Genomic DNA, 27,992 nt, shown 5'->3' with positions numbered 1-27,992 from the left:
AAGTGGGGAGTATTAGGTTTAATAAAATTAATATTAAAGATTTTATGCTGTTTTTGAAATTGTTTTCTTAACACATTGATTACTTTCAGTTACCAACTAGTTGTGATGTTCTGACAGTTTATTTTCTATAGCCTTAATTTTAAGTCTAAAATCATTATGTATATCATTTGAAAAGAAAAGTTGCACTTTCTCCAAATAGCACCAAAATTTTGAAATAGTACAATTACCACTTGTGATTCTTAGAGTGTCTTCTGAGAGATGTTGATATGTTTGGTCAGTACAAATACTTCAATGCCCTTTTTCTTTACCTCTAAAGTTGAAAGTTTGATCTGGGAATGACATCAAGCTGGCAATACAAGTGTGTGTTTTCCTGTATTTTTGACTTTTAAACCCTGTGGCAACATGTTCACCAAATAAGGTTGTAAAGTACTGTGTGTGTAACAGATTTAATGAAACATAGATCACTGGAAGTGCTGTTCTGTATTCTGCAACTGCAGACTTACAGTGCTTATATTGTAATTTTATGACTTAATTTTTCACTGTGTTCAGGATTGTAGCTCACATTTACTTTGATTCATTTCCATGGCTGAAATAGATGTGAAAAGTGTAAAAGGAAAAAAAAGAAAGCACAAGGCAGCTGAGAATGCAGACAAAGTTTGCCAAAGAGTGAAGAAGTTACATTTGGCAAGGTCCACCCAAAACAATAGTAATGATTTTAAAGTCTCTGATTAAAATATGAGTTCATAAGGTGGATATTTTTATTTGTGATTTATTCAACGAGGATAAGAAAGTCAGGGGAAATGTTTTACAACAGTAGATTAGAAATTCATAAAAAATGATACCCTGTGGAGGAATGAAGCTGAGTAACTCCAGTATGAGTATATGATGTGACCTGCGGACATCAGCAAATGTATTGTTCTGATAGAGCAGACATAAAAATTAAAAACCACTTTCATAGAACAAATTTAAATAAGCTGGGTTTTATATTGAATAAATGTTTTGAAATTTTATTAATTCTAGTCTTAATTAATATGCTGTTAATCTATTGTAATTTCTCTGTGTTCAGACACACCTTCACAGAGGGTACAGTTCATCTTAGGAACAGAGGACGATGACCTCGAGCACATCCCCCATGACCTCTTCACTGAGCTGGATGAGCTGTCCTTTAGAGATGGTGGCGCGACTGAGTGGAGAGAGACCGCCAGGTTAGAATAACAATGAAAACATTAACAAGTTGATAAAACGTGAAAATGTGATGTGATTTGTATCACTAAATTTCACACTTAACTGCATTCAATCATATTTTTAAATCTATTAATATTTATTCTCATTGAACAAACATTGGGGAAAATAGTAAAACTAACAATCCCAACAATATGGATAGTTTTGGGAAATTTGAAACATCATTAAATGGAATTTAATGTGACAACGATAAATCAGCATTCTTATAATGATTAGAAATGTACCACAATTAATGATAAACGATACAAGAAATGCCCTCCCCTAACTGAAACTTGATTTTCAGGGTATATTTATATACTCAGGCTCAACTTCAGATTTTAATATTTTCCCAGGCTTGCTTTTCCAAACCTCTTAGAGTTGGAAGTGGAATTAGTGATTTTACATGCCTGGTATTCCACAGATTGTTTTCTAACAGAAACATGTTCGATTAGTCACAGATTTGGAGTATGAGTCATCCAGTTTGCACTGCTTCTGTTAGACTGTGTGCTCTGTCGGATGAAATTTGTCAAAGCAGTAAAATGTAGCTGGCTGTGACGAGAACACTGCAATTGTTAAATTTGATGGTTGAAAGACTAATGAGGAGGTTTTTAAGCGCAGCTCTTTTTTGCTCCTTCACGTGAAACATTCTTTCTGTGTGCGTCAGATGGTTGAAGTTTGAAGAGGATGTGGAAGACGGTGGAGAGCGGTGGAGTAAGCCCTATGTGGCCACATTATCACTACACAGCTTATTTGAACTACGCAGCTGCATACTGAATGGCACAGTCATGCTGGATATGAGGGCCAACAGTATTGAGGAAATTGCAGGTACAAACACAACTCACTGAAATCTCTCAGATTTAATATATTCATCATGGCCATGAATATATTAATGGCCTGCAATTTACTGTGCTTACTGTTTTATTTTGAGGGACAATTTCAGGGAATTTCAAAAACAGTAATTGAATGAATTTGAATTTATTGTTGATGTTTTTAATCCACAGAGGCCTCATGTTTTGCATTCAGATAGAAATAAATATATGTACTCCTACTAATAATGGAGTACATATAGATCTTCCTTTGGAAGACAGCCCTCAACCAGATGATTTTTGTAATTAACATGTTTGTGGGCTAATCTCAGCAGGAACTTTAAGCCATCTTCTTATAGATGCTATATAATTGGTAGAGTTCATTTAAACTCTGCTTGGCGATTCTTTTACAATGACAGTATATTTCTTGTTGTAAATTATATGTTCTTTTTTGAAAAGGTCAGGCAACATTGGCAGTCCTAAATAGATTTGTTTTGCTCTACTGAGTGCAGAAATGGCTCTCGTCAGAATTATGCCAGAAGTTTGTATGTATGTATTTGAGCCTGTTTTTATTATTTTGACCTTGTGCAGATTGTAGAAAATACTAAACAATTTTAATTTTGTGTACCCATGTTTTGTTTGGCATATGAGCATTCCACCACGCAAATGCAACAGTTAAAATAAATAAATAAAAGCCCAAAATACAATGACATTTAAGCACATGGGTAAATGGAATGTTTTCACCAGAACCGTCATGTTTGGATTGTGTAACCCTGCGTGTTTATCTTTATATAACTGTCTTTGTGCGTTCCAGACATGGTCATAGACAGCATGGTGGCATCTGGGCAGTTGAAGGAGGATTTGCGCGCCAAGGTCCGGGAAGCAATGCTGAAGAAACACCACCATCAGAATGAGAGGAAGCTCAGCAATCGCATCCCTCTGGTGCGCTCCATTGCTGACATAGGCAAGAAACATTCTGACCCACTCTTGCTTGAAAGAAACGGTGAGATCCTACAACGCACTCACATTTCTTGCTCTTCCATCTATTTAACCACTGGGGAACTGTCCTTAAAGTCCACTGTTCAAATCCCTCACTGCCAGCATAGGAGTTGGATGGTCAAAGTGAGTAAAATTTAGAGAAAACTGTGAGTCCCCTGACTGGAAGAGAAATTTGGGTGCTAAAAATTGTGCTAACCTGTATGGCTGGCCTGGCTTTGGGGTTTGAATTAATTCCTAATTTTCTCCTCATAGTGTCATTCCAGTGACGATGCCCTACGCACGACCGTGCCTATGGTGTACATTTGTAACATGTTGGTTAAGAAGCCTGAGATTTCAATATTGAATGAGATGTCACATTCTTCACTTCTCTGCCTGTGGTTTTCACTCGACTTGCATTTCATGTCATTACACTGGAAATTTTTAAGGTTGGTGATGGCATTTGTTGCAAAGTGAAAGGTGTGTGACCAAATGAACATGCATTGTTGTGGCAGAGCTCTTCTTTGCTTGCTGTGCACAGGCATCTTGTTAGCTCATCCTCTGCAGCATGCTAGCCTTAAAACTAGAGGTGTTGCCTTTATTCAGTCACAGTGCTTGATAAGTTCATTAAAAGTAGAGATGCACCGATCAGAATTTTTTCAGCTGATTAAGATGCCTACCAATATGGGTTGTAACTGATTAGTGCTGTAGTCTTCCATTTGTTTTTCTCAGAGGGCTCAAAAGAATAAAAAAGTAAATTCAGTTCAATTCAATTCAATGCAGCCTTCCTGTTATTTGCTGAAAGTTTAACCCTCTCGCAGCCTTGTTTCTTTGAAATAGCTTCCTACATCTCTGATTTTACTTCTAAAGACCTTGCTGATATTTAATGTAGCTCACATTGAAGGGCAATGAACAGTCAATTTTGATTACTTTCAGTCAAATAACTCAAACTGGCTGCGTTCAGTCATCCTTTTTGACTCTGCTCTATTTCAATATTTCTGATAAAAGTATCCAGGACTTAAATCCAGTATCATCTCAGACATAGGTGGAATTCAGCGTGACGTATCTAATGTGTGTTAAAGGCAGGAATTGAAAAGATGTATTGGACCACTCCTAGTTTATGTTTCCCCTAAATCTTCTTTACTCAGTGATGGCATTCACACCAAAGATTATTGTTAATCTTTGAGCTGGTAGAGCTTAAGTATGGTGTGTTCATCTATTAGTAAAATAGCAGATGTTTTAATTTTGGGCTGACCCACCTATCTATCAGAAAAGTGTCTCGGTGCATCTCTGGTTCACAGTTTAAAGTAATGTTTTTCCTTGCAGACCCTCCAGCATCCCTCTGATTCATCCTTGCAGCTTGCTCCACAGCTATGCTTTTAGCTCACGTTATGCAAGCACAACACTTTCCAGCTGCACCTTTTGCGATGATCTTGCTTTGCATCCTTTCTCACTTTGTTTCCTTGGGGTGCCATCTGTGTATTGTACATCAACTTCATATTGTTGCCCTCTCTGTTCCATCCCTTATTCCGTTATCTTCTCCTTACCCTCCTTCTATATTTTCCTTCTCCTCTCCTTTTTTGCCATTGTCTCCTCTGTTAGGAGAGGGCTTGTCCTCCTCACGGCTCTCTCTCCACAAGCCAGGATTGGCCTCCTCCGTCTCCAACCTGTCCCAGAGACGAGAGTCGAGAGTCTCCGTTCTGCTCAACCATCTCCTGCCCTCCTCCTCCTCCAACACTGGGCTGTCTCCGGGCCCCTCTCCCCACAGCACCCCACAAAACACCCCTTTATCTTTTCGCCGCTCCCATCTAAGCCCGTCACAAACCCATTGCACAGGCCCTGGCCCTCAAGGCATACCAGAGGTGGTTGTATCTCCTCCCGAGGATGATGAGCCAGCAAATTCTGCGGAGGAGGACGCAGTGTCTCCACAGCTCACCCGGCGAACATCCTCGGCATCCCAGAACCATGAGCTGCTGCCCTTAGAAGGCAAATATCTGTGTAGCCTGCCAGTGTGAGTCACAGCTTGAACAGAGAACACTAGCACTAGCATGAAAGCCCTGTTTCCCTGTTTTTTATCTTCCAACCCTGCGACCATTTCATCAACAACACCACTGCAAGGCTGCCTTTCTACGACACTGGATGTGTTCCAAAATGTTTTACGTTTTTCTTTTATTTTGGCACCATTAACCCGTTTACCTCCTTTTATGTCTGTTCCAATAAGTTATTTGTTTATACACTTTAGAACCTTCATAAGTTTGCTTTGCTTTACCCATTCAAACACCTCTATGCATTTTCTTACCCTCATGTTCTTAGCCACCCTTTCCTTCACTCTCTCTTCAGTGCAGCTGCATGGCTGTGTTTCGCTCCTCTTTTCCCGATGCTGGATTCTTTCCTGAGCTTTTATTTTTACATTCCCCTAACCTCATTGTATATTACTCAAAGCGTTCCAGATAAGGTTTTTCAGCAGGGACATTGGAATGTTTTTAACTACTGTTTAGTATCTGAGGAGAATCTCCGAAGATCTTGTTTAACATACGGTTGTCAGAACACTAAGGGTTTATTTTCTAAAGCAATAGTCACAAGAAACATTTGAATAAAACACTGGGGGAAAACGTAGTCAATATATATTCATATATTATTTTTGGAAACATGGTTAAAAATAAAACATTTTGTATTTTGAGCAGTTGTGCTCCAACACCACAACACACATTTTCTTCATCTTGTCTGGGTTCCTTTTAAATAAACTTAGGCCCTTTACATTGATAAATAAAGAGAGTGAAGTTGAAAATTGTTTTCCTCACAGAGATGAGAAAAATACTTTTCTCCAAAAATATTGCCCAGTATCTAGAAAATACACTGCATTCTGCCGTTATTTACACCGCAAAAATGCTATTGTTCTAAAACACCATTTGGCTTTTGAAAAGGAAGTCAAATTATCTACAAAAATTCAGCAGTAATTTATCATTTTTTTTGTTTTTGCTGTAATTTTTAAAAGTTGACCTATTATTCTTAAGGCTGACAAGCATCAGAAAAGTAAAACCTGCATTAGGCTGCAGCTGCTTATATAGCAGACACATTTCCTCCTTTTACACATCTGAGCGAAAGATTGATGTCACCACTGTTCCCCTTCGGTAATTCACACAAACCAGAGAGAGGAGACTAGGCCTTTTTTAGCAGTATGCGTTTACAAAAAAAAAAAGTAGGTGCTCTAAAATCAGAAGACTTATTCATTGTATGGTTTCAACAACATACTTTTATACATTTTCTTGAGCTGCATGTGGACTTCGTTTGAGAGCTTCCCTTAATTTGTTCCATAGCCTAACACTAGAAATAGATACATTTTGTTATACAGAAATTTTGTTTTATGTATGTTTAAGATTTATTTATTTATATTTTTCTCTTAATTTGTAACCTTTATTGCTTTTCTTAAATATCAAATAATTTCTGGCAACTATCTGTTATTTGCTCTATACAGTCATGCCATTTTAGTACCCGTCCACATGAAGACGAGATTAGGTGCATCTGCAAATGTTTTTTGTCATGTAGATCATTCATCCACATGGATTTGGGGTTTTGGGATAAAGAGAACAATCATTTTTGAAAACTGGTTCCATAGTGGATACATTTCCAAATTCTGGTTTCATGTTTGTATGTACAGGCAAGCTGTGTGTTTTTTTTGAAACTCTGATGTTGCTCTATCTCTCTCAGTAACCCACATGCGCCTCATTCTCACAACCAACCAACATGCTGCCATTTGGCGTTGCTCTGTGTTTTTTAGTTGTCCTGTGGCAGTGTTACATCGCCTGTGGTTCTGCATCTTGTTTTGTGGACATACATTTGTTCTTAATCATTTGCAAAAATTTACTGTGTTCGTCTTTGTGTGGACTGGGCCTAGATTTTTTGTTGAGACAGTGGCCAGAACTTTATTTGAAGTTCAACTAGTAATTCAGGAATTGGCTTTTTGCAGAAAAAAGAAAACAATTTAAAGAAACAAATTTATTCAGAGGGTTATGTCATTAAAGAGTTAGCATGTGTTTGTCATGAAGTGCGGTGATGAGGTGGTGAGGATGATGCTGAGGACCCAGGTTGGAATGAAAGAATGATGTTTTAATGATGATATGAATTACAAATCCAAAGTCCAAAATCCAGGCAGCACAGCATGAGCAGAAGGCTACAGCTCAAAACTGGTAGCAACTGGTAATAATCACATAGACTGTGGACTAGACGACAGACTTGACGCTTGACAAGACGAGGACCCAACAAGGAACACAGGTGGGATTAAATACACAGAGGGTAATCAGGGAAATGAGACACTGCTGGGAACAATCAAGGCAGGACAACACGGAGACTCAATAGACACAGAAACCTAAATGAGTACACAGAAAAAAACAAATCCTCACAGTGTTTCCCAGAATCAGGAAGTCTTGGAACCCCTTCTTGTTAAGTTTTTAAAATTTATGTTTTCATTATATAGACTGAAACAAAACCTGTCTTTTTTTTTTACCTCTGGATGATGGTTCTATTTTCAGTTCATACTAATTTAACGTCCATGCTTATTGTGTTTTCCTCTTTTGCATCATCTGGAACCCATTCACTTCCTCCTCATCAGTTCCTTAGAATAAACATTCTTTTACCCGAGTAAGAACGTTGTGGGAGCATACTGTGCCAGCAGTATGACTGAAAATATCCTGTGACTACTAGGTTTGGTTAGTACTGAATGTACTATCATATTTGCACCTACGATGACGTTTAGTTCCTCTCAAACCAGGCCATGGGAGTTTATTTTAGACTGTGTGCATGTGTATATGTTTGTCTGGGAATGGCTCCATTTCAAGGCATGGGTCATTAATAAACACGCTGGGAAACTGAAAGGTTGGGGTGATCTTATTATAGCTGGCCAGCTTTTGTAACTGTACCCCTTCTAGGAATTACATCACATGAACAGACAGGGATCTTCACAATCATAATATAGAAATATCTTCAGTAGAGGATTTCAGGATTTGAAATCTTGTGATATATGTTTAAAATGTGGTCTGTTGTCAAGATTGTAATGTTTGTAATTGTGTAGATGGGTAATTTAGAGCTACAAAAGTACTACAGATTAGCAGGTTGGCATTATGAGCTTTCATATAAGGCTGTCTAATCCTTTGGAAACATTAGTTGTAGTATATGTGGTCATTGCCTAAATATATGCTACTGTAAACTACCTTACAATTATAGTGTGAGTGTATCCAAACTTTACTATGAGTAGCTAGAATATTTACATGATGCTAAACATCCTACATAGATGTCTCTCAAAAGGGCTGCATGGTATATTAAAAATGTATTGTCACTACAATTTAACATTAAATCATAGTGTTGATATTCACATCTCAAAGAACCGGTGCAATATTTGGTTGTACATAGTGATCCGCCTTTCAAACATTGCACCCCTATTGGATAGACTTTCAATGCAGTAGATCTTCACACTGTACAGGGATGACACCTAAGATATAGAGGGTTACTGAGGTCTTTGGAAGTGGTTTAACAACAGATGGGAAAAACCACCTTGCAACCACAAATTTGTGTTTTAGTGGAATTTTGTTTGATAGATCAACATAAAGTAGGTGAAGAAAAAACATGCAGGGGTTTTAAACATTTAAGCAAATAAAAGTTTGAAAAGTAAGACTTGCTATTGTATTCAGCTTTTCTGAGTCAATACTTCGTACAGCCACTTTTCACTTTAATTACAGCTGCAAATCGTTTCGGTTACATCTTTACCAGCTTTACACATTGATGGGTTCATTCTACCACATGGTCATGCTTTAAACCAAATCATTACATTTGAGCTCTTTAGGTATGTTTAAAGGTTTTGTCCTCCTGGACAGTAATTTTATAATCCATTGTCAAGTGTTTTGCAGACTCTAACAAGGATTGTCCTATATTTTTCTCCATTTTTCTACCTTTGAACTCTGAAGAACTTTCCTGCCCCTGCTAAAGAAAATAACAGTATGACGGTGGCACCACCATGTTTGTTTAGGTTGATGTTAAGTGTTACTTTTCCTTCACACATAGGCCAAAAAGTAAAATTTTGTTCCTATCTTACCAGAGCTCCTTCTTCCATCTGTTTGCTGTGTCCACTATGTGGTTTGTGGTTTCCTTTAAACAATGGCTTCTTTGTTACCAATCTTTCATGAAGCCCAGATTTGTGGTGTTATTGACTAAAGTTGTAATAACCCTGTGGACAGATTGTCCCACCGGAGGAACTGAACCGTGCTCTGTTAGCTGTTCATCTTAAAACTTTTTTTTTCCAACTAATGTTCTCTAACAAACCTTCTAAAACCAGCTGGATTTATACTAAGATTAAATTACACACAGGTGAATTCCATTTAATAAATAGGTGACTTCGTAAGCCAGTTGGATGGATTTCATTTAGGTGGTATTGTAAAGGTGGCTAAATACACAGAAGTCACTTCAAATTTTTGTTTGTAAAAATATATATATATATTGGTACCCTTGTTTCCTTTTTTGTGCGATGTATGGTTAAGCTCTACTTTGATATAATTCTCTGGAATTAAATTTGTGGTTGTAACTTGGTATTATGTGGATACGTTTAAGGGGTCTGAATACTATTTCAGTGAACTATATGACAATAATCTCACTTTCTGTGATAAATCCATTTACATGTGCTACCATTCTGATGAAAGCCTTTGGGTTAAAAAAACCCAATAGAATTTCAGTTATTCTTGTTACTATTTTGCAAATGAGTGAGCCAGTACAGTGACGCCACAGCTTGAAAGGCTGGTGTGGGAGAGCATTCCAGGGCTTAGTGCTCCTGAATGTCATTCTTTCGGCAGACACTGTCTATTATAATCCACCCTATATTCCTAAAGGCTTTGTTGGGTTTGTGAGCAATCGTGCTTCTGTTCAGCGGTCCAAGTTACCTAGCACCCACTGGGGTTACTCCAGTGTACAGATCATGGATGAAAGCATATGCTGGCAGAAAATGGGGCGTTTAAATTTTGACCCATGAGCTTCTGGAAGTATGAAAATGAGAGGCGAAGAACCTGGTAAAAGAAAGGAATTCAGAGGATAGGCTTGTGCTATCCTTTGATTCAGTACATTACCCCCTCATTTCATCTCCCTCTATCATGTCATATTGAGTGCTAGCGTTTCCTGGGTCTGGTATGGTTCTAATCAAATAAGAAATGTCAAAGTGTTTATGCACAGAAATATATAAGCATTGAAATGACAAGAATAAATGTGTCCACTTACCTGAACAAAACAAAAAGCGTTTTAATTCAAGCTAAGCATGTTTTACTGTAGTGTCAGAACTATGAGATACCATGACATTCCAGGATTCATTTGTAGAAATTTTCCATGTTTGGATGCACATTTTACAAATCAAAATACATCTAAAATTGAATAAATTAAAAAGTAGATCCACCATTTGAGTATTTGTTTCTTATTTAGGAATTACATTCAGTGGAATGTTATTGATATTAGTTGATCTTCTGTTAACCAGAACAGATTAGGCATATGTTTGTGCCTGAGTCACTTGTAGTGTAGAGAATGTTGTAAATAGCCTAAAAAGCTTTTATATTTTTTATTTATTAGAAATTAACATTTCCTGTAGGAAAAAAAGGCTTTAATTTATCTGGCTTCTAATGACACCGCAAATTACATTTCCTGCTACACCACTTAATGTGCTATAATCTAGTAATTTCCTCCTATGGTCAACACTTACACAGTGTCCACCCCTGCTTTTCTGTCGCTCTCAGGACCAATGGTGTCTCCGCACTCTCTTCCAAACAATCTGGATGGAAACAAGTCGATGGAGAGGAGGCCATCCAAAGTAGGGGTCAGTAGAGAAAGCAGCAGTGTGGACTTCAGCAAGGTAACCTGACCACAGTACTGAGCACAGACAGGGTCCCATCACGTCGGAATGCACCCCTTCAAGTTCATCCGTGTTTTTCTTCAGTTTCTGGGTTTGCTCAGACATTTCAGTCTTCTGTTTAAAGCAGCCCCTCCACAAATCATCCCATAACCTATCCTATAAAACAAATCAGTAGTCACTGCTTCTCATCCAATGGACAAAAAATCAATCAATTAAAAAGTCTTTTCTGATTATGTAACTCTTTCTGTTTGAAAATGTACCTCTGTTGCATGGCTTTCATTTTTTCCTCCCATTTTGTAGTGTATCATCCATTAAATAAAATGGCAGACTGCCATAAGTTGCTGTTATACAACCAGGCATTACGCCTGCCAAAAAATAAGGTGCAGTGTGTATATGCGTCATAGGAAAGAGGACTGAATGCAGATTCACTTCTACAAAGGGATTGTTGCCATGCTTAGATCTGTATTCTACATAATAAGTAGTAGTTATTTGAAGACTATGAAATTGATGACAGAACTGGACTATCTTTGCTCAGTACTATCTAGGTATCCATGCTGCCATTTCCACATGTTATTTTTGTTCCACTCTCTGTTTTGTCCCAATTGTTTTGCATGGCTTTTCCAAATGAATGCAGCATGCAGTAATACCTCCACCCAACCCCTCCACTTCTACCGTATTACTAGTTTTTATTTGTATATCTGATTTTACATTTTGTGGGTTTCAGGTGGACATGAATTTCATGAAAAAGATTCCTCCTGGAGCTGAGGCTTCGAATGTGCTTGTTGGAGAAGTGGACTTTTTAGAGAAGCCTATAATTGCATTTGTACGGTTATCACCAGCAGTCCTTATCACAGGGCTTACTGAGGTACCAGTTCCCACAAGGTACAGTAATCTTAAACACCTGCCTTTAACTTCTAGGATTAGATATTTAATTAAAAACAACAATTCTGACAGCTTCTTAAACTGAGATTAGTCAGGATGATTTAAAGAGCTCACTGTAAAAGTTATATTGCGTAATGTAGGGAATCAATGTAGTTCCAACTGTTGTTATTTGTCTGTTGCTCTTTGTATAATGTGTTTAAATGTACGTAACAAAACTGTGTTGTAGCAACACAAGTAGTCATATCAAGATACAGTACACTTCCCATCTATTTAAAATGTGAAACGAATAAAGCAAAATCAGTCAGCATTTTGTTATAGAAGCATTATCTCTCAATGAAAAATTTAGAAAAATCCAACCTTTATTTTGGATTAATTTATTAAGTGGAAGGAAAATCCTAATTTAAGAAATAATGGCTTTATTGGACAAATTTACTGGTACTGATGTTCCCCTGGATAATTAATCTGAGTACAACACACAACAGAGGCCAGTTTGTCTTTGCTACTCTTTAAAATCAAGAAGGCAAGAAAACATACTGTTCAAGTGCCTGAGATGAGTGCTGATTGATGTGAGGGAAAGGGCAACAAAAAATGTACAATTAATTCAGTTTTCCCATATCTACAGTCAGCGCAACAATTTTAAAAAGTTTAAAACAATTGAAACTGTGAAAATCAAAGCTGAATGAGGATCCAAGTTTCTTTTGCAACATTCACAATACGTTCACTATTATGGAGCAGCAGCAAATTTTTCCTCACCAACAATGTCAATAATTGTGAAAGATAATATAATGACTGCAGATATTTGAAAGACAACTCTAGTTTTGTGTGGTGAACTTTGACTAAATATCTGACTAAATATTGATATTTCATCAAATTCTTATCATTTGATGAAGTTTCATCAGTCATTGTGTTGTGACTCCTAAGCAAAGACGGTTTGAGCCATTCAAAACTTTAGTTATTACTACTACTACTACTACTAATTTTAACTAAGTGCGCTGACAAAAGTTTAAAATGAACATGTACTTGAAAATTAGTCAGTTTTATTGAAAGACTTCATCTTCTGAGGAAACTGTGTATTTATAAATGTGTCTCCTGTGCAAAGGTTTCTTTTTCTCCTTTTGGGTCCACACGGTAAAGGACCACAGTACCATGAAATTGGCAGATCAATGGCAACACTAATGACAGATGAGGTAAGAAAGCATTTCTATAATTTAATACTTAGTCACTATAAATATTCTTTTTAGTTCACCTTTTTGTATGGATTTTTATTATTAATACTAAGCAGTAACTCCTCACTTTATTTTGCTATGTAGATCTTCCATGATGTGGCTTACAAAGCCAAGGACCGAACAGATCTGCTCTCTGGATTAGATGAGTTCCTTGACCAGGTAACTGTCCTGCCCCCTGGTGAATGGGACCCCACCATCCGAATCGAGCCCCCGAAGAACGTCCCATCTCAGGTTAGTACATTCTCTGTCGAAGGCTTTTATATTTTGTGAATAATTCATTTAATTCCAAATTGCTGTTTTTAAACTTAATCTGTAAAATGTTTAAAAGATGAGAAATCTTTAAAAAATACTGAGAGATTTACATTGATTTCTCTTGTCAGTTGTTCATTTACCATTAAGACTGCTTTATAGGATTTCAAACATCTCATGAACTATAATTTTTATTTTATCTACTTATAACTCCTTCTTCCAAAAGTCATTTAACAAGTGTTTATCTCCTTAAAGCTTCATAAAAGCAAATGGATTGAAAAACAGAACAGATCTGAAGCATGACTTATTAACATTTCTTGGCCTGTAGATGAAGAGAAAGAGACCGTCGCACCCTAATGGTAGTGCACCTCCAGCTGGAGAGCTGGAAAAAGAGGACGATCACCATGCAGGACCTGAGCTTCAAAGGACTGGGAGGTTAGTGAAGCACTTTCTGTTGCACAAGATTTATATCTGGATAGTTTTTTTATTAAATAACTTCATCAAATAAAGAAAACATAATAATTACCATCTGTGTTAGAGTACATGTTGGTCCATGAAAATGAGATAATTTAGGTGCCTCTTGATTGAATTTTCATTTTCATTTACAGATAATCCTAAAATTATTACTGGGAGATTTAGATTTAATTAAGTCATCTTTTAATTTGACCAGCATGTCTCATCTGACTGGAATTAATAAACTTGTTTATAGGGGCCCATTGAGAGTCCTGCCTCCAACAGAATCCAATAAAACAGTCTGTATAAGGAACTAAAGCAAAGAGGTTCTCTAACCTAAAAACATCGAGTTTATCAAAAAGATGGATGTCCAAAAATACCGATGGAAATATGCAAAAAAACATCAACATGTCTTTTGTCAATCATTCTTTCCAATCAGAGGCAGACTTCTTCGGTGAATGAAGATCATTTTAAATCTACAAAAGGCATAAATAATTTTGGGTTTACCTGTACAAAAATGTGCTTGAAAATTGAGAAATATACAGTGTTGTTGCTTTTAGTATGAACAATTTTCCAAAGAAGTATTGCTTCTAAGCTTGTCAGATCCCATTATGTTTGACTGTGTCTTTGAAAAGTCTTTGGAAAAATGGACAAGTGCAGAATAGAATGGGATGTACCTGACATAAAACCTGTTCACAGTTAATTAGGAGTGTCTAAAAATCATATCAACAAATAAGGAATTCTTCAGCAAATTAGCAAATGTTCCTTTATATGATCCATCTTAAGCCTTATAAGAAGTGGCCCCAGTTAATATTGGTTGTTGTTAAAAAAATTGTATTAAGGTAGTAAAATGGAATACAAAAGGCTGTAATGTCCCAAATCACACAAGAAATAGACTGAAAATTCAATGACAAATCCATGACTGTAAATCAGCACAGAAACGTTGCTACTGAATCGTTTAACCTCTTTTTTTCATTGTTGACCTCAGAAAGTAATTATCTTCTGCTTCTTTTATGGCAGTAATATGGCACATGCCACTATTATTGGCCCTCTGATAAAGTTGTTTACGAAAGACATTATAAAATTATTAATTAATTTTGTGGAAACCTGGTGACCTTAAGATGACACTCTTTACCTTTGGAGATTTTTTTTAACCTTCCTTATCATTCTTTTCACTGAAGTTTGGTCCTTATTCAGCCTTGATTAAACAGTTTTAGTTGTTTTAAACGTTTTATCATTCTTTAGACTGTAGACATGAGCAGATGTAGAGTGGTAGAGAAGTGGTACAACTTCTTTCAAATGAGTATAAAAAATATTTTTAGGTTGATTAAAAAAATCTTTTTGCTTGGAAAAAGTAAAGTCATGTTTCCTCCTAGAGTCCAACAGCAAGACTGTCAGGTTGATCGTTGTGTATTACGAATTAAGAATTGCTGGAGTCTGTGATGAACTTTAAAAGAAATAACACATAAATTGTAAAATCCACCAGTGATTTTTATTACAATATTTCCTTTAAAAAATCTCACAGAACAAATGCTCTTAAATTACAGGTTGGATTGTTTGAGAAATTCCATCCAAGATTATGCTACTGCAGAAAAACAAAAATCATACATTTATTTAAGGCTTTTTACATATCTTTATTGTGGAGTTTATGTCTCTTGTTAATGTGCAATATCTATTCTTTAAATATCAGGTCTTGATTTTTGGGAAACTGTATTCTTTAAATATATTAGAGAATAGATTGGGTATAAATTAAAACTACTGCAATAATTAACATAAATTGCAATAGCTCCAATTCATATGTTAATTTCTGTGTGACCGGTCTTAGTTGTTAACATCCATTTCCTTTGAAGTAAGACTTATAATCTCAACAACAATTTGTTACGAAACAGATACAAAGCTGCACTCTGTGTGTAACTCCACAGCAGACATTTATGGATTACTGATTATGAATCTCCAGAGCCACACAGCAAAGAGAATGTTTTTGTTTGAAAACCTCACACAAACACACACACACACACACACACCCTGCCCCCCACACATCCACATCTACTAAGAGTCACTGTATATTTTACAGAATGACTCTGCTTCTTTATAGCACTATGAAAGGTTAGTGCTATAAAGAGCCTAGTGGAGGAAAGCAGAGTGAAACTGAGTGCAGTAAGTTAATGTAAAGAGAAATGTGTTGTTGTGTAAAGGTGACTGCAGGGGAAGTTGTAGCAGAGGTGTGGGGGTATGAAAATGAAAAAAGACCTCCCAGCAGAACTGCTGGACAGGTGTCAGAAAAAAAAGGTTCAAGGTGAGAAATGATTTTCAAAAATAGAATCTCTCAATGCAATCTGACAAAGACACAAGCAGAGCAATGCTTTTCCCCCCCATTATCTGGATTTTATCTCTTTCAATTATTATCAAAGCAAAAAAAAAAAAAAAAACACTATTAATTAAAGTTGCTTAGATTTGCTCTGCAAGAGCAACAATTCACACAACTTTTCAAGAGATATGTTTCTGAATGAAGTGTAAACAATCTAAAAACACTAAAAACTCCTTAGGCTTAACATTACATTTAAAAAAAAAAGAACTTTTTAATTAAGTTGATGTACTGCAGTGTCACTGGGAAATTCTAAACACATTCTTACTGTCTCCACTCCCAGGATTTTTGGAGGTTTGTTCCTGGATGTGAAGCGGAAAGTGCCCTTCTACTGGAGCGACATCAAGGATTCGCTCAATCTTCAGTGTCTGGCCTCTATTCTTTTTCTCTACTGTGCCTGCATGTCCCCTGTCATCACATTTGGAGGTCTGCTTGGAGAGGCGACGAAAGGCAACATAGTGAGTCACACGAGTCCCTTACAAGTCAGTTTTATAGGCTTTTGAAGAACCCAGTAAAAAGGAAATCTCCTGACTTTAAAATCAAAATGTGTCTACAGTTTGAACTTCAGTACAGAAATTCTCCACTGATTTGGTATGTGGCTCAGTCTCTGCTTTGTGTCCATAAAAATATATATTTCATAAGTCCCCCATCACACTGGATTAAAACCAAACCCCAACATTGAAAATCTAAAAGAGCATGGTAGTCTCTACAGCAGGGGTGGGCAACTCCAGGCCTCGAGGGCCGGTCTCCTGCAACTTTTAGATTTATCTCTACTTCAACACACCTGAGTCAAATAATGAGGTCGTTAACAGGACTCTGGAGAACTTCACTGCACTTAGGAGGTGATTCAGCTGTTGGATTCAAGTGTGTTGGACCAGGAAGACATATAAGAGTTGCAGGACACCGGCCCTCGAGGACCAGGATTGCCCACCCCTGCTCTACAGGGTTTCAAGATGTCTTCTGGTCTTTATCAAAATCCATTGCAACATATCTTGTTCCTGGGGGCAGCCTGGTCATCAGATAATTTAAAACTGAGGCTTCAAGCTAACTACACACTCACAGGGCTGTAGAGCAGTGTTGGGGAGGGGCGTATAATTTAATATAATAATTTTTGTGGTGCAGTTGCAAAGCACATTGCACCCAGTCCCTGCTATGGCTCAACAAGTAGCTAAATTGAACACACCATCAAATGATCCATCATTTCTGAGCCAGTAAAACCAGCTTTATGTTCAGACTCCTTAAACACAGAATTAGCATGTGCTGGGTTTCCAGCAGAATCATGTTGGCAACTGTAAAAAGTCGGACACACCTCCAAATTGTGCATAAGTTGATTGTTTGAAAGTTCTTTTTTTTTTCAGGTCACAAAATCCAAATAAAATCCATCTTTCTTGCTGTTAATTAGAAGTCCTGTTATTGTACTTGAAGATGAGGAGAAGGTGGAGCAGCAGCTAATAGGGTTTCTAATCTGATTTTAGAATAGTTGCAACTCATAAAACAACCCACATAAAAACATTCAGGCTGTAGAACCTCAGTGTGATCAGCTCACTGTTATCAGTAGAAACTACTAATTTAGTATTTTTTGCATAACGTCAGACTGCAGCAGAAAATAAAGTTGATGAGTCACTTTCACATTAAAATTTGGTTTTCTAGATTTGCTCCTATCTAGCCTCTTGAACTATCCTGGAAACCTCGGATTGATTGTACAAAAGATATTTTATGTTATGAAATTATCTGTAATGCAGAGTATGTCTCAGTTTACTTAGATGGACTTTGTCCAGCACAGTGTTGCTCCCCCTCTCTTTTTCTTTCTCTCCCTCCCTTTTATTCAGATGCCCTTACTAGGCCAGCAACTGTTGGCACAGACAGTCTGTCAGCTGATGTGTGTAATGTGTCTGAGTAAACTCAGCAGGGCAAGAGCAACACAAAGATACGACTTTCGACAAGTCAGCGGCGTGGAAACGTTTCAGCTGTCTGCCGAAGCTCTCATGTTCAATTGAAGCTCTCTTTTTTTCTTCCCTGGGTTTCCTTTTTTTTTTTTTACCTACTTCCTATTTTCACCCAGTTTTTTTCCCGCTGTTTCCTTTCCCTCACTCTGTCCGTCTCTGCAGAGTGCAATAGAATCCCTGTTTGGAGCATCACTGACAGGAGTGGCATACTCACTGTTCGCGGGGCAGCCTCTCACAATTCTTGGAAGCACAGGGCCTGTTTTAGTGTTTGAAAAGATCCTCTTCAAGTTCTGCAAGTGAGTTCATATTACAGCAATGGGATTTCATAATTTGTCAATATATTTACTAGTTAATAAATTTCTTCAACCTCCATGGTCTTGCTTCCTTTCTTTTCCAGGGATTATGGCCTGTCCTACTTGTCTCTGCGGACCAGCATCGGACTGTGGACGGCTTTCCTGTGCATTTTGCTGGTAGCCACGGATGCAAGCTCGCTGGTCTGCTACATCACCCGCTTCACAGAGGAGGCCTTCGCAGCCCTCATCTGCATAATCTTCATCTACGAGGCTCTGGAGAAGCTCTTTCACCTCGGAGAATATTACCCCGTCAACATGCACAACAATTTAGACAATCTGACTTTTTACTCGTGAGTATTAATATTATATTCATTGTCTGAATGTTTTTCTGCTCATAGACTTTCCTAAGAATGTGTTTTAAGTTTTTGTCCAATTAAATCTTTGCAGTTCAGTTTCAGTTTATGCATTTAGTCATCTGAAGACAAACAGGTAAAATTCATATCCATTATTTATATTATAAAATCAATACAATTTATACAGATATCATCTAATTGTACAGATAGAAGCAGATTTACATACACTCAAATTTAGTCATAGTTATTCCTCAGTGCAGTCAAACTCAGTTGATCATATGCCAGTTGTTTAATTGTAATCTATTTTTGAAGGCTAAGCAGACCATGTCAATCCCTTCTCCTTAATAAGTATGTTCAGTGGAATCAGTTTCTGTTGGTTCTGTTGTTCCCAGGTGTCAGTGCTCTCCACCAGCCAATGCATCCGATCAGCTCTTGCAGCAATGGAACCGAACAGGGTACAACAGCTCAGACTCTATACCATGGAGCAACCTCAATGTTTCGGTGAGACTCCCTCATATTGACCTCTGGTGGGAAAATCCGTATTTACAGCCTCAGAGAGACTGTGATTCATGGGAAGCAAAGATGGAGAACGGACTTACTTTCTACTTTGACCTAGACTCTCGTTTAGATGTTTGCTTATCTGGGTAAAACATTTTAAAAGTGGTATAATGAAATAAAAGCCAATTATAACAATGAACACAGAATGTCACATTACTTGTCTATCATATTGTTTTATTCTAATAAAAATATTTTCAGTTCACTAGCTTAACAAATGCTGTAAAGATGTAGCTAACATCCAATAAAATAGTGGAAATCAATCTCAATACTGAGCCATATACATTACTAAAATTACTGTATTTAGCATTTTTTTCCGGTAAATTTCATGACAAGTACAGTAGTAAGATTTAAGACCTGAAGAAACTCTACAAAGACAAATATTTCTGGCACTTAAAGCAGAAGAAACTCTGGATGTTTATCTGTTTCAATGGAATTTTTTTTAAATGACACTGAATTCGGAGCAATTTAATAACTTAGCAATTTTACCACTCTTAGCTTTATGGCAGTTTCTGTTGTGAACTATTGTACATATCAGTCAACACACAGAGACAGACTGGGAATAGCATCACCACATGTCTGTTTTACTTACTAGTAACCAATTACCAATTCATTACATTTTAAATTGTTGTCTATTGAACTTTGATGGAAAAAAAAGTTCAAAAAAATTGTAAGCATGAACGGGTGAAGCAAATAACAGAATAAATCTTCATCATTGCACATACCAGTGGATGGGTTGTATTGGTACCAAAGAGAACATTTTGTTTTCAAAGTTGATGTGTTAGAAGCAAAAAATTGGACAAGTCCAAAGATTTATTGAGTTTCACAGGGGGCAAGTTGTAACGGCTACACTAGTAGGTCAGAGCATCTGTCGTGGCAGGACTCTGGGGATTTGCACAGATGGGGTTCAGGAAGTGGATTCAAATTCCAGTGAGCTACATGCAGTTTCCCCCGAGTATACCGAAGAAACACAATGAGAAGTGCTGCCAGCCAAACAGCTGAGGCTCTAGATAAAAATCTATAGACACCCAAAGCTAGCTCACATACACCGAAGTGTTTCCCATGTCCAAAATTACGTTTCCTGTTTTTTTGTTTTTGCTCATGTGAACCTCCCTTTCCCCCATGAAGAACTCTGGCGCCCCCTAGGGGAAATATTTGCCACACTTTGAAAAGCCCTGACTTAAAATATATCTAACCTACCTGAACGACATTTGTAAGCTGCAAATGTTTCTAAAACTGCTGTCAAGTCAAAATAAATATAACTCCCACATTACAATAGTAATTATATTCTCCTTTTCCTTTAGATGTGTAAATTGCTTGATGGGGAGTTTGTGGGTCCTGCCTGTGGTCACCATGGTCCTTACATCCCAGATGTTCTTTTCTGGTCCATTATCCTCTTTTTCACCACCTTCTTTTTATCGTCATTCCTCAAGCAGTTCAAGACAGAGACATACTTCCCCACAAAGGTGAGATGTTTGTTTTTGGTGCTGTAGAAAACATGTGATAAATACGTCATGTACAATCATATTCAATATATTAGAATATGTGTTCAGATGAGACCAGTTCGTCTGCAGGTATTTTACATACTTTTCATCTGTGTAAAAAAATATTTTTATTGGTCGGATGTAATTTTCTAATCTTTAATGTTGTGTTTTAATTTGCTGTAAGCATAAAATTATCATCATTAGCTGAAACAAAGGCTTAAAAACATCAGTAACTAAATCACTTAGTAAATTGAGTTACTGAAATAAATTACATTTTAAGTAATATTCCAGAATATTAAAACTGACTGTATTGTATATTATTAAAAAGAAAATACGGACACAAATAAAAATGTATGTTTCTCCTGTAGTGTGGGTGGTTGTACCTACAAAGTTTTCACGGTTCTGTAAATGTTTACATTTCGTCAGTTGTTATCATGCTTCAGCAGTTATATGTGCAGAAGGAACAGAGCGTCCTCCCACACACAGCATCTAGCCTATTATCACTTGGTGTGGGCAGATGTTGGCATTGTGTGATTTTCACTGTTGACAGAAGTATAATTATTACTTCTGCGTGTCTGCAGAAAGAGTGTGCTTGAAATGAAGTAGGTTTAAATTATATTTTAGAATTAAATGACCCCTTCTGGTTTTGTGTGTATGCTTGCCTTGTAGGTGCGTTCCACCATCAGTGATTTTGCCGTGTTTTTAACCATAATGATTATGGTGCTTGTGGATTATCTGATGGGGATTCCGAGTCCTAAACTGCATGTCCCGGATCGCTTTGAGGTTAACATTATATTATCATTTTGCTCCATTTTGTTTAAGAAAATGTTTAAGCTTCATGCCTTGTGAACCAAGTGAAAACATAATTTTCCCCCGCAGCCAACATCAAAGCACAGAGGCTGGCTGATGGATCCATTAGGAGAAAACCCCTGGTGGACGCTGCTGGTGGCAGCGGTTCCTGCTTTACTCTGCACAATCCTCATCTTTATGGACCAGCAGATCACTGCAGTCATCATCAACCGCAAGGAGCACAAGCTGAAGGTTAGACCTGACTTAGAAAAGAATGACTCTGCGTGTAAGTTGCATCAGTCGACAAATGAAGAAGAAAAAACATACAAGTCACCCTGAACTATAAGTTACGTTAATTTAGAAAGTGGCCATGTTAATGATATAATCCGGTGACACGTTGTGTTAACCTTGGCTTGGATGTTTGCTGGTGCACCGATGTCCGAGCACCGCATAGCGAGGCAGAGACGCATGCAGCGTAAAAATTACATGAAGCATTACACAAGGAAGGCCCCAAAGCAAAGTAATTTATATTAATCTCCTTGGCAACTATTAGGACGTGCAGACGTAACTGCATTGTTCACAAACCTCTCCCAGCAACACGTTTTTTATGCAGCCAGCTGTGGCCTCCTTTCTTCAGCTCAGGCTGTCTTTCTTTCATCCTGCAATTAGCTTTCTTTGTGGGAGCAGACAGTAATGTTTCATCCTTGGTTCATGTCCAACAGTATGAATTAACATTTGACACATCAGTCAAGAAATGCTTCATGAAGAGAGAAAAAATAACGTATATAAGTCGCACCTGACTAAGTAGCAGGACGAGCCTAACTGTGAACAAAACATATAATCCTGAAAATATGGTATGTGGCTGTTCAGCAAGAATCGAATGTATTGCAAACTTGAATGCTCTTGAATCTAAAATAAGCAAACAATACATGGCTCAGAGACTTACACAAGCTATATGTAGGGTAAATTTCAACAACGTGTATGTCAAACTTGCTGTCATCTACAGTTTGTCATATAATTCAACACTTTCCTTTTTCTCCTACAGAAAGGATGTGGTTATCACCTGGATCTCCTTATAGTAGCAATAATGCTGGGGGTGTGCTCCATTATGGGCTTGCCATGGTTCGTGGCTGCGACCGTCTTGTCCATCTCCCATGTGAACAGCCTGAAGGTGGAGTCCGGCTGCTCGGCGCCGGGAGAACAGCCCAAGTTTCTGGGCATTCGGGAGCAGCGGGTCACAGGATTCATGATTTTTACCCTCATGGGCTGCTCTGTTTTCATGACCTCGGTGCTGAAGGTGAGATCGGCGGAATAATGTTTCATTTCACTGTGTAGGAAAGTAATAGGATGCAAGTCATATTATGAATGTTTATAAAGTTTTCTGCATTTTATGACTAAATATAAGTTAATTAATTAATACATGTGATTTGTGGCTTTTTACAGTTCATTCCCATGCCTGTTCTGTATGGAGTTTTTCTCTACATGGGTGTTTCTTCCCTCAAAGGCATTCAGGTAAGATTCTGCTCCTCCAGTGTTTTATGAAAGATCTGTCTGCCTTTATTTAACATTAAATAACAGTTACATTTTTGTATGTCCGCGTTTCTCTTGTCTTAATCACAGCATTTATCAGTGGCTTTGTATTTTTTCTCCTTAGTTCTTTGACAGAATCAAATTGTTTGGCATGCCTGCAAAGCACCAGCCCGATCTGATCTACCTGCGCTACGTGCCGCTCTGGAAGGTTCATGTGTTCACGCTAGTGCAGCTCACCTGTTTGGTGTTGCTATGGGTCATAAAAGCCTCTGCAGCAGCTGTCGTGTTTCCCATGATGGTAATTATTTGATTACGTTTGGAGTCATTATTTTAAACAGTTAGACCTGAACTAAAATGACACACTGACAGCTTACTGTGACTGTACGGCTGGGTAGGTTATATTTAATTTATTTAGCTTTTTTTTTTTTAGCATGAAAGGCCCACTGAATAAACATAAACGTTACAGCATTAATTTTATTGTGATCTGCTTACATTGGATCAAACAAATCTTCACGCTGCTGTCAAAAAGCCAGGATTTTGTAATGTTAAAAAGATGAAACCACATTTACTTTGAATGTGTAATATGGCAAATCAATCACTATTAATTAAGATTTTTGTCAAACAATTATTTTTTTAATATTTAGAGCATACTTCCTAGACTACATTTAGTTTATTTCTTGCATGTTTCTTCTCTGCAGGTTTTGGCTCTTGTGTTTATTCGAAAGCTTCTGGACCTTTTGTTTACTAATAGAGAGTTGAGTTGGCTCGATGACCTGATGCCAGAAAGCAAGAAGAAGACAGAGGATGACAAGAAAAAGAAAGCACAAGAAAAGCTGGTGAATTCATTTACATGGCTGTTTTCTGTGGGAATCAATTATTATATAATTATATAATTGTATTGTATAAATATATAAAGACAGATTTTGCAAATGGATCAGACTACGCATTTTGTGTTGCTATGAAATACTTAACTACTCAGCAACAAATCCAACCATTTAGATTATGCAACTTTATTTTCAGATTTTTATTGTTATCCAAATAAGCCTAATAATGGCCTTGGAATCAGTGTTATACCTAGACTTTTTAAATGCTTAAAATCAAAAGTAAATAAAATGAATCTCAAAGCAGGAAATTGTTGTCACTTTAAGAAGTAAAACAGCAAATCCTGGCAATGATTGTTTTGAAATGAATGGTTATAACACTGTTTGCTTAAGGAGGAAGAATCTCGACTGGAAGAGGAAGAAGAAGAAGAGCGGAAGATGAAGGTTCGCTTTGAAGGCTCAAACCGGCTGAACATCCCAGTGAACGCGTTCTCAGGAAGGTGAGCCTTGCCGTCCCTAAATAGTCCTGCTCGTAATTAAATGCTTTACGTTACGACATTAATGTTATTGTGATCTACTTACAGTGGATCAAACAAATGTTCACACTGCTGTCAAAAAGCCTGGATTTTGTAATGTTAAAAAGATGAAAATGCAATAAATTGTTCAAAAATGTTTTTTCACCTGTTATGTGGCATAGATACTGTACAATTAAAAAAAATAACACATTGGGGAGAAAATGATTGAAAACACAAAACATAAACTCGTCATTGAGGCTGCCATGATTCCAACAGAATCCATGAAGAACTTCTGACAATAACTTCCTGTTCCGCTTCTGACAGAATCCTTTTGACTTAAGAAAGATAAAGAGAAGTTCAGAAAAAATCTACACCTAGAGGACGAATCTGTTATGATTCGATAAAACTAAACTTCAACTTTTGAGCCACTGTTCCTAGATATATATTTGGCGCAAACATGCATTTAGAAACATATCTTCAGTAAAGAAATATGATGGTGTATTAGTGCAATTTTATTCTTTTGTTTTGTCAATATGCGTGGAATTATCCATAATTTCAAATATCAGTCAGTTTTAACCTAATGTCTTCAGGCCAAACTTACACAATAATAAAAATAAACAGGATTTGGGCTCATTGATCAGAATGTAGAACTAAAAATCAAATTTAAAAATGCTTAATTGATCCCAACAGAATGTTGTTTCCCAGAAGAATCGGTTTGCTGTTTCATCATGTTGTCCTGTACGACTTGAAATGGCCTTTTGTAGAGCTGTGTGTAATTATGTCCATCTCAAACAGATCATACAGAATAGGAGTAGTGACCGAAAGCCTCCAATCCAAGAACAGGTAGCAGGGCTGAGTGTCTGATGCAAAACATCTGAGCCACATGGCTTCATATTAACTCTGGTTATCCATACTGGCATGGCACAAATGTCACTATATTACTATTAATCTTAAAAAAAAAAAAAAAAGATGCCTTTTTTTTTTTGAAGGTTAAATAGTTTCCGTTGAAATGTTTTGTTTTCAAAAGATTTAACTTTTGCTTACTTTAGGAATCTAAAAACCAATAGCTGTTAAACAAATAGTTCTTGCTTAAAATGCAAACATTTCTTTCTGTGTGTTAATCTGGACTGTTCTGGTTGTGATCCGTCTTCCTGTGCTGCAGTTTGTTTTCTAAACCCATAATTTCTGTGCTTGTGTCTGCGTGTTTGAACTGTTCTGCTCTCATCCTTTCCCACTGACTCAAATGTCCACATGCCTGTCTTTCTCTTTGTGTTTTATGTTTGCATTTTGGCATGTAGTTCTGATTCTGACGCCTTGGTTGTAAATATCTCTGATGAAATGGTCCAAACCGCAGTGTGGAAAGCAGTGAACTCGAGTGCAGAGTTCTGTGTCCAACCTGTGAGGCGTTCAGGAAGGTAGCTATGTCATCTCCTGCAGTTTTCCAGAGCCTCCCATCAGTGCGATGAGATTAGTTTGTTTTGGAGACTACTTTACCGAAGCATGTTTATGACTCTGTCAGATCATAATGTTGACACGGAGACAAGCAAACCTAATCTGAGTCTCAAAACTGTACAGACCCCTGCTAACATGTCAGGGTTCATTATACAAACAAAATGAAAAAATGTTCACCTTTGTTGTAACATTAATTCCTCACAAAAATATGTCCTGATGACATTTGAAATATGAATACTGCATTCCAAGCAATTCCGTATAACAGTCTTATTCCAATAGTTATATGTTTTCTCCAGGTCTAGACAACAGTGAGGTTTCAAAAACAAGAAGAGATTGATATCAGCACAGAAGCAGCTATATGAACTTTTGTGAAACTGGTTTTGTTCTGCAGGTGACGTTAATACTGCGTTTTCTGTCTTACGAAGTGATGCTGTCAAACAGAGAAAGCAAAACATCTACATGTGGCTAACATATGCTACAGGGAGACATTTCCAATGTGGATTTGACTTAAAACGATCCCAGAAGAAAACCGTTTCCACAGGAAAATAGTTCCAATATTATGACCTGAATTACCTTTCTTCAGGTGGAGCTGGAGGTTTTGCCAATATGATTGAAATTATGAACCTAAACACCTCAGCTGTTTACTAGGAAGGTGAAAAGGGAATATTCAGCATCACAGTTGAAAGGAAAATTCAAGTTTTGGACTGACTTTCCCTGAATCCAAAGCTAAATCCAAGAGTAAGGAGTCACACAAAGAAGGTTGTGAATAAGAGACATCTAATAGATTTCTGATAGACAGTTTTGCAAGGTATTATGGGTAAATATTAACATAAAGTTGGGTTATTGTTGCTTTTGTGTTTAGTTTTCTTTTCCTTCTAAGAGATTTTTTATTCTTATAAATCCATATAAATGTGGGGAATTTTTTAAATTATTCATCTTAGTTTTATATTTTTAATCACAAATACCTGGATTTTAACATGGGTGTGTAGAGTCTTGAAAGTTTAACTTCGCAGACTATTAAAATGGGACAACTTTTACAATTGACTTTGAATTTTTTCAGAACTACAGTTAAACAGAGTCATAAACATAGTCACCATAAATAAAGAATAAAAGCATTGAACAGACAGAAAATACTGAAAAGGTTTAGATCCCCAGAAGAATTGGGAGATGTTCCACTGTTATTTAAACTGAAACATATTAGAATGCTTTGTGATCATGTCTTTAAAAATTATATAAAAAATCTAAGAAATATTGTTTAGTTGTTTTATATGTATATCAACAAATAAATTAATCGTCTATGAAAATGTTAAACCGTTTTCTATTTCAAAATAGGAAAGGCGTAGTTGTTACAGTCTCAGGTCTCTAAGTTCACCGATATAAATGTGTAATGTGTCATCTACTGTTATGGCCACAAGTTTTGACCTTGACAGAAATGTTTTCTTCATATTCTGTTTTAAAATTGCTTTTATTATTGTGCATTATTTCAAACGCCAAGTAGTTTCACCTAATTTCTCCAATGACACCAAATTTCAAGGTAACGTCTCTTCAGCACAACCCAGTTAGTAGCACAGCAACTCTGATTGCTGTACAAAAGAACAGATGTGCTGGAAGTTGTTGTATTCTTGTGAAAAGTGTGTAGGTAAATGCAAGAAACAGCTGCTAATGATATTTTACTCAAAGAAAAGGTTTTCTGGATCGCTGAAAAACTCGAGGTGAGATGTTTAATAGTAAAGAAAACTGTACTGGCTTTAAGAGTGCCCAGCAAGGGCCAGCATTATGTCCTGTTGAGGGGTATGTCATCTTAAACAGTTGTTACTTCCTGTCCAGAGCTTGTTCAACATTGGTAGCAGGTGGATTTGAGAGCATTTGCAGAGACAGTACAGTGAAGAATTTTGGATAAAAGCCTTGTTGCAAGGACAGCACATGAGACCTAAAATCTGCAGGAAGTTCTAACTACTTGCAAGGCTACTGGTGAGGAATCTTCCTTTTGAATATTTGCAAATTTGTAAAATTATTTTGTCATTAACAGAGAGAGAGAAATGTAAACATCTTTTAAGAGTAACTCCAGTGAGAGCCTGTGGTGCTTAAGATCAGCACCTAAGCACTAAAGAGTTTTAAATGGGACCCATCTGGTTGGGGTTTGGCCCAGAAGTCTATCTGCAGCTTGTCCCAGTAGATTACAGATGCAAACAAAAAGAAAC

General features: G+C 37.1%; 1 protein-coding gene across 7 annotated transcripts in view; it reads left to right on the top strand.

Moving 5' to 3' along the window:
- Positions 1-27,992, top strand: part of LOC102220667 (sodium bicarbonate cotransporter 3-like) — a 46,945-nt gene that overhangs the window by 15,754 nt on the left and 3,199 nt on the right. For 2 of the 7 annotated variants that reach the window (XM_023344506.1, XM_014474521.2), the window contains exons 4-25: positions 1,067-1,205; positions 1,886-2,046; positions 2,842-3,030; positions 4,605-4,988; positions 10,763-10,878; positions 11,603-11,760; positions 12,860-12,947; positions 13,071-13,217; positions 13,564-13,670; positions 16,337-16,511; positions 18,162-18,295; positions 18,397-18,642; positions 19,038-19,146; positions 20,505-20,666; positions 21,354-21,467; positions 21,564-21,725; positions 22,519-22,770; positions 22,917-22,985; positions 23,128-23,301; positions 23,702-23,839; positions 24,218-24,324; positions 25,638-25,754. In XM_023344506.1, coding sequence (XP_023200274.1) covers positions 1,067-1,205; positions 1,886-2,046; positions 2,842-3,030; positions 4,605-4,988; positions 10,763-10,878; positions 11,603-11,760; positions 12,860-12,947; positions 13,071-13,217; positions 13,564-13,670; positions 16,337-16,511; positions 18,162-18,295; positions 18,397-18,642; positions 19,038-19,146; positions 20,505-20,666; positions 21,354-21,467; positions 21,564-21,725; positions 22,519-22,770; positions 22,917-22,985; positions 23,128-23,301; positions 23,702-23,839; positions 24,218-24,324; positions 25,638-25,754 — 3,448 coding nt within the window. Of the gene's footprint in view, positions 1-1,066; positions 1,206-1,885; positions 2,047-2,841; positions 3,031-4,604; positions 4,989-10,762; positions 10,879-11,602; positions 11,761-12,859; positions 12,948-13,070; positions 13,218-13,563; positions 13,671-16,336; positions 16,512-18,161; positions 18,296-18,396; positions 18,643-19,037; positions 19,147-20,504; positions 20,667-21,353; positions 21,468-21,563; positions 21,726-22,518; positions 22,771-22,916; positions 22,986-23,127; positions 23,302-23,701; positions 23,840-24,217; positions 24,325-25,637; positions 25,755-27,618; positions 27,763-27,992 lie in introns of all 7 variants that reach the window. The other 5 variants (XR_002753646.1, XM_023344508.1, XM_023344507.1 and 2 more) reach the window with 5 other exon arrangements.

This window comes from Xiphophorus maculatus, chromosome 13 (assembly GCF_002775205.1).
Source record: "Xiphophorus maculatus strain JP 163 A chromosome 13, X_maculatus-5.0-male, whole genome shotgun sequence".
Classification (NCBI taxonomy): Eukaryota; Metazoa; Chordata; class Actinopteri; order Cyprinodontiformes; family Poeciliidae; genus Xiphophorus; species Xiphophorus maculatus.
The sequence above is the reverse complement of the archived record's forward strand: the minus strand, read 5'-3'. Positions and strand labels throughout refer to the sequence as shown.